Source organism: Apodemus sylvaticus, chromosome 13, assembly GCF_947179515.1.
Source record: "Apodemus sylvaticus chromosome 13, mApoSyl1.1, whole genome shotgun sequence".
NCBI lineage: Eukaryota > Metazoa > Chordata > Mammalia > Rodentia > Muridae > Apodemus > Apodemus sylvaticus.
The window spans coordinates 11,942,822-11,948,438 of record NC_067484.1 but is presented as its reverse complement, the minus strand read 5'-3'; the positions used below and the strand labels follow the sequence as shown (position 1 = coordinate 11,948,438).

The window sequence follows — 5,617 nt, the reverse complement described above, 5'->3', positions numbered from 1 at the left end:
AGCCCTTAAGAATGACAGTCATTTTAACTTACTCTCCAGTTCTTCCAGAATAAAACGTGTAGAATGATCAGAAAACCTTTAACTCACCAAAAGCAAGACAGCCACTGGGGTGTACACACAAGCCAGGTCAAGCTTGCTTTGGCCAAGGGTTGACCGTCTTCAGCTAAAGCTTACCCTTGCAGCCTCTTCCCACCCTCCAGGAAGAACTGTCTGCTACAGTCCGGCGGGCTCCTACCTTCTGCTTCCCGATATCCACCAGTTCCACAGAGCCCCCCAGCCTCTGGACATCCGCAGCTGCCACCTCCATCATCCTTCTGATCTCTCCTCTCTTCTCCGGCCATGCAGACACGCTCTGGATGGCCACCCACTCTGCAAGTTTCTGTTTGTAGAGAGCAAGTGGAAAGGGCTCCGAGATGCTGCTTTTTAAGTACAGACAGGGGATGGGCTTACCAACGGAACTCTGTCTACAGCTACCCCACGTTTCTTAAGTGCTGAGTGGACCGAGCTTGCCTGTTCCAGATTTGGATTAAACAACAAACCCGCGCTGTTCTACCCCCAAAAGTAAGCAGAAAAAAAAAAAAGCTAGAATGTGTGTTTTTAACCACGAAGCATATGAGCGATTTATAAACCATACAATAAATTTATATTTAGAGCCAATAACATTGAAACAGAAAGAAAACGGACTGCAACATCACAATCCGAGTCCACTAGTCTCTTTGACGGAGGCCACATTTTCTAAGGTGTAAGTTTTAGAGTCAAACGTTTTTGTCTAAAATGGTTCTTCTGAAAGTAAATTGAAGTCATGATTCTATCAGATAAAAAACAAGCAACAGATTAAAATATAACATCATAGAATCATTCAGAACATGCTCTGTTCAAAGTATTTTTTTTAAATCTATGACTATTGAGAGAAACCATAGATGAGATTAGGGAAAATTAATGAGCTTTATTTGTAGAGATGGGTAATTTACCTCTGTCAAATGATAAAAGTATAGCTTTTATCATCATGAGAAGATGAATAAGCACACGATTTAAAACTTGATCAAAACGACACAGCTCTTATTGGATTCTTGGAAAGCTCTCTGACAAGATTAAAGCAAGTCTCACTACTCACTCAGAGGAGTCGGGCCCTCACCTTGACATAGCGGTCCTGGTTTTCATCGATGTATTGGAAGACAGTTTTGAGGACTGACATCTTTCAGGCAGACTTCAGACCTGGGAAACTCTGAGCAGAGAGAGAGCCTGCTTGCAGCGGGACTGACTGCCGTGCAGTGGCCAGAGGCACCCTGTGAGGACTGAGAAGAGCCCCACCCACCCGGTCAGCACAGCATTGCGACACTAATCACAGGACTCCCCAGGAAGCGGCTGCACTTCAGGGCCAAGAGTCTGGGAACCAGTCAGGGGCTTAGAGTGACTTCTTCCTCTTCCTAAGGAAGCTCCATTGAAAATTGTGTCCAAAGTGGAATGCCCCAGTGGCGGACCGTCTGAAGAAAACTGAAAGTGGGGACTTTGAAATCACATAGATTTCTTTATTTTTTGAGAGAAAGTCACACTATATAACCCTGGCTGCCCTGGAACTTTCTGTGCTGACTAGGCTGGTCTCACTCAGAAATCTACCTGTCTTCTGAGTGCCAGGATTAAAGGTGTGTGCATCCATGTCTAGAGGGCACTTACTTTTAAAAAGGTTAGATTGTTTTTTGTTTTGTTTTGTTTGGATACTGAATCTCTTGCCTCTACCTTCTTTTTTTTTTAAATTTTTTAAAATTAATTAATTTATTTTATGTATATGAGTACTCTGTAGCTGTACTCATATGTTGTACTCATATGGTTGTGAGCTGTCATGTGGTTGCTGAGATTTGAACTCAGGACCTCTGGAAGAGCAGTCAGTGCTCTTAACCGCTGAGCCATCTCTCCAGCCCTTGCCTCTACCTTCTGAAGGTTGAAATTACAGGCCCAAACTACCAACCAGGTTTATGTGGTGATGGGAATCAAATCTAGGGTTTCTTTCATGCTAGGCAGGCACCCTACCAACAAAGCTATAGACGTAATTTTATATTCTTCTTTGGTTTTTTGTTTTTGTTTTTTTCCGAGACAGGGTTTCTCTGTATAGCCCTGGCTGGCCTCAAACTCATTCTTTAGACCAGGCTGGCCTTGAAATCCACCCACCTCTGCCTCCCAAGTACTGGGATTAAAGGCATGCACTACCACTGTCTGGCTAATTGTATACACTTAAAGGACAGGGTGAACTATTAACTTTCTATTGCTACAGAGGAAATTATCATTTCAAAGATCTCTATAAAAATGCTGTAGGCTGGGCGTAGCAGCACACACCTTTACTCCCAGCACAAGGGAGGTAAAGGCAGGTGGATCTCTCAAAGTATAAGGATAGCCAGTTGTACACGTAGTAAATTCCAGGCCACCCAATGACAACCTGTCTCCAAAGCAAGCAAGGAAACAAGCAACAGCCCCCACCCCCACAACACACACACACACACACACACACACACACACACACACCACCACCACCACCAAAGTTCTGCCTCTTCAATTGCAAACCTACACCACTGGAGGATCCAGAAAGATGAATTCAGCAGAGGACAACTGATGACCTTAGTCACCGACTGCACCCAACCTCCTTAAGGGCCAAATACGAGAACACTCCGCCTCCCAGGAGAGTGGTTATGGACAGCAGTTGTATACGTTTTTAGAAAGCTATAAGGGATGTCTGGCATTTTCACTATTGGGTGCATTCATGTATGAACACCCCACAGATGTGCTCAGTGCCTGAATTTTGTGGGAAGTTTTCTTTTTTTCCTTTTAAAACAAAAACAAAAATGAGCCTAGGCTGTCCTTCCTTCTTCCGCTTCCACATGCTAGAATTACAAGCAGGCACCTGAGTTTAGAGGGTACTAGAGATGGAACCCAGAGATTCCTGCGTGCTTGGCAAACTACCAACTGAGCCACGACTCCACTTCTGGGCATGTTTCAGCATCTACTTTCCCTTTCTTTTCTTTGTTTGTTTTTCGAGACAGGGTTTCTCTGTGTAGCCCTGGCTGTTCTAGAACTCACTCTGTAGACCAGGCTGGCCTCAAACTCAGAAATCCGCCTGCCTCTGCCTCCCAAGTGCTGGGATTACAGGCGTGCACCACCACCGCCCGGCTTCTTTGTTTGCTTTTAATATATATGAGTACACTGTAGCTCAGCTCTCATTACGGATGGTTGTGAGCCACCATATGGTTGCTGGGGAACCGAACTCAGTACCTCTGGGAGGGTAGTCAGTGCTCTTAACCACTGAGCTATCTCTCCACAGCATCTACTTTTCATGCAGAGTCCCAGAATATCTGCACTCTACAGAAGCAGGAGAAAGTAACTTGTGGAACTGCTTTTTCTCATTTTTTTTGTTTGTTTTATATGAAGATTTGTTTATCTTACACTCGCGTGCTCTATCTGCATGTACACTTGCATTCCAGAAGAGGGCATCAGATCATATTATAAATGGTTATGAGTCACCATGTGGTTGCTGAGCTATCTCTGCGCTACCTCTCCAGCCCCATAACTGCTTTTAAAATAGGGATCAATGTGTACTACAAATGACTCAGACACTGGGATTTGCAACTGGAGTTTTCTCTTTCTTCAAGTGTCAAGACTTAGACTTAAGGCAGCATAGGTGAAATGGAGCTCAGCTGTGCTGAGAGATCATCCTGCAGTGACAGCCAAGTGACCTGATATCACTGCTGCATGGTCTCAAGTGGGGGCTACAGAAACCTGCACACAGCACTTGGTAAAGAGCACTGTTCCCTGGTCCAGGATCCGGGCAGTTTCTGAACAGAGTTGATTCACTGTGACAGGATGTGAGGCAGTCATTTAGCACACTGAAATTCTCCAGTTGAGCCATTCGAAATCCCATAGCGAGCACTTCAATTAGTAAATTCGGTTGCTGCTAGGGTGGGAGACTGATCTCCTTGTTTTTAAAACCGAGCACAATGAAAGAAAATTTTCTAGACCCACGGCTACCTCACACAGCCTCACCTGAAAGGGCTTCTGCAAGACTCCAGATGTTGCCCAGGTGTTTATCAGTGTTAGTTTCTACCATCTGTCACCAACCCTGCCCAGGGAAGGTGTCTGTTTTCATGATGAACCCTTACCCTGCAGGACCATCTGTTACAATGGGTGCTTTGGACTCGGGCTCCTGGGTCCAACACAAATAGCTATCACCATGGCACAACTGAATTAACTTCGTTGCTAATGTTATTATGCAAAGACGTCATGATCTGAGGTACACCTTTCAACGAAGGCAGTAAACAGAGAGGTTTCAACATGCCTGCAGAGTTCCCACAGCACATTAAAACAAGCCCTACCCCTAAACTGTCCAGATGCAGCAAGTTGGCCAACTTCCGCTCTCCCTCCCACTTGGGTCTGATGACTACTGCTTCACTGCGCCCAACATCAAAGTCTTCAGTTGAAATCATTTATTAAGGTAAAAAGCAGTGCTGGTGGGCAAATTTCCTGCCAAATACACCAGCAGTAATCTGTAAGTCACGAGTCCTTCTGGAGGAGCACAAGGTCCCCATGATAGGGTCTTTGCCTCGTTACACGGAGTTTAGAGTTCGTGATAACAAGACTCTCTGGAGAAGACTGGTGGTCCCAGGGTTTCAAGGGTTAGTAGAGTATATCAAACAGCTACTCTACTTTACAAATGAGTAAACTGAAACTAGTAAATGAATGAGCGAGCTGATCGCATCAGCAAGCTGGCAATGGAAGACCTCCCTCCTGCGGATCCATCCTAGAGACAAGGTCCAGCTGGACTCTGCCCAGGGCCTTTGCACCCAAGGCGAGCCAGGCAGCATTCTCCAAGTGTAGGCGTGAGGGTTGTCTAGCCTTTGCTCCCTGCAACCCTCCAGCCCCAAGTCGCCACGCAGGCTGGCCCAGACAGACAGCCGATCCGGCGCCGTAGGGCGAATTGGGTGAACCGGGTGACCTAGCACTCCCGGAGATCGGCGGCTCCAAACGGGCCCCTGTGGCGGAAGAGGTTTGGGTCCCAGGCTAAGATCGCCAAAATCGCGGGCCCGCGCCGGGGCCTGGGGTGACTCAGGCCTGGGCTGGCTGTATTAAGGATCCAGACCTCCCGGGATCCGCTGCTCCCACCTGCATACCCCTGCGATCCGCACTTCCTCGCAAACCAGGGCAACTCAGGCACCGCCGGGCCCTATACCTATCCCGCCCCGGTCCCCAGCACCCTCCCGGGAAGGAAGGCCCAGAGAGCGCCCGCTTACCGCGCCGGTTCCGCACCACGTGTCCCTGCGCTCCCCACCAGCCAATGTCTAGAGGCCTGGGGCTAGCCCCGCCCCAGACCGCCCCGCCCTGACGATGCTCCCCCGCCCCAACAGCCAATGCCAGCTCTCCCATAGACGCCCCGCCCTCTTGCCGACTGTCTAGTATGGAGCTCTGACTCCGCCCTGCCGGCCGTAGCCACGCCCCTCTTCGGCTGGAGGACCCTTTCTTTTCCCACACTATACAAAGTGCCCGGCCTATTGCTTCAAAGTGGTTTTCTAGAAGTCTCCGGTGTAGCACTGAGATCCAAAATTGAGGTGGTCACCCTCAGTTTCCCGAGGATCCC

At 48.0% G+C, this 5,617-nt stretch overlaps 1 protein-coding gene across 2 annotated transcripts in view; it reads right to left on the bottom strand.

Moving 5' to 3' along the window:
• The window catches only part of Cndp2 (carnosine dipeptidase 2), an 18,046-nt gene extending 12,714 nt beyond the window's left edge, over positions 1-5,332 (bottom strand). The window contains exons 1-3 of one of the 2 annotated variants that reach the window (XM_052155605.1): positions 5,274-5,332; positions 1,136-1,295; positions 236-379 (exon numbers count right to left, since the gene is read on the bottom strand). In XM_052155605.1, the coding sequence (XP_052011565.1) occupies positions 236-379; positions 1,136-1,195 (204 nt within the window). In that variant the 5' untranslated portion in view covers positions 1,196-1,295; positions 5,274-5,332. The remainder of the gene's footprint in view (positions 1-235; positions 380-1,135; positions 1,296-5,273) is intronic. The other variant, XM_052155606.1, reaches the window with a different exon arrangement.
• Positions 5,333-5,617: the final 285 nt, after the last annotated feature.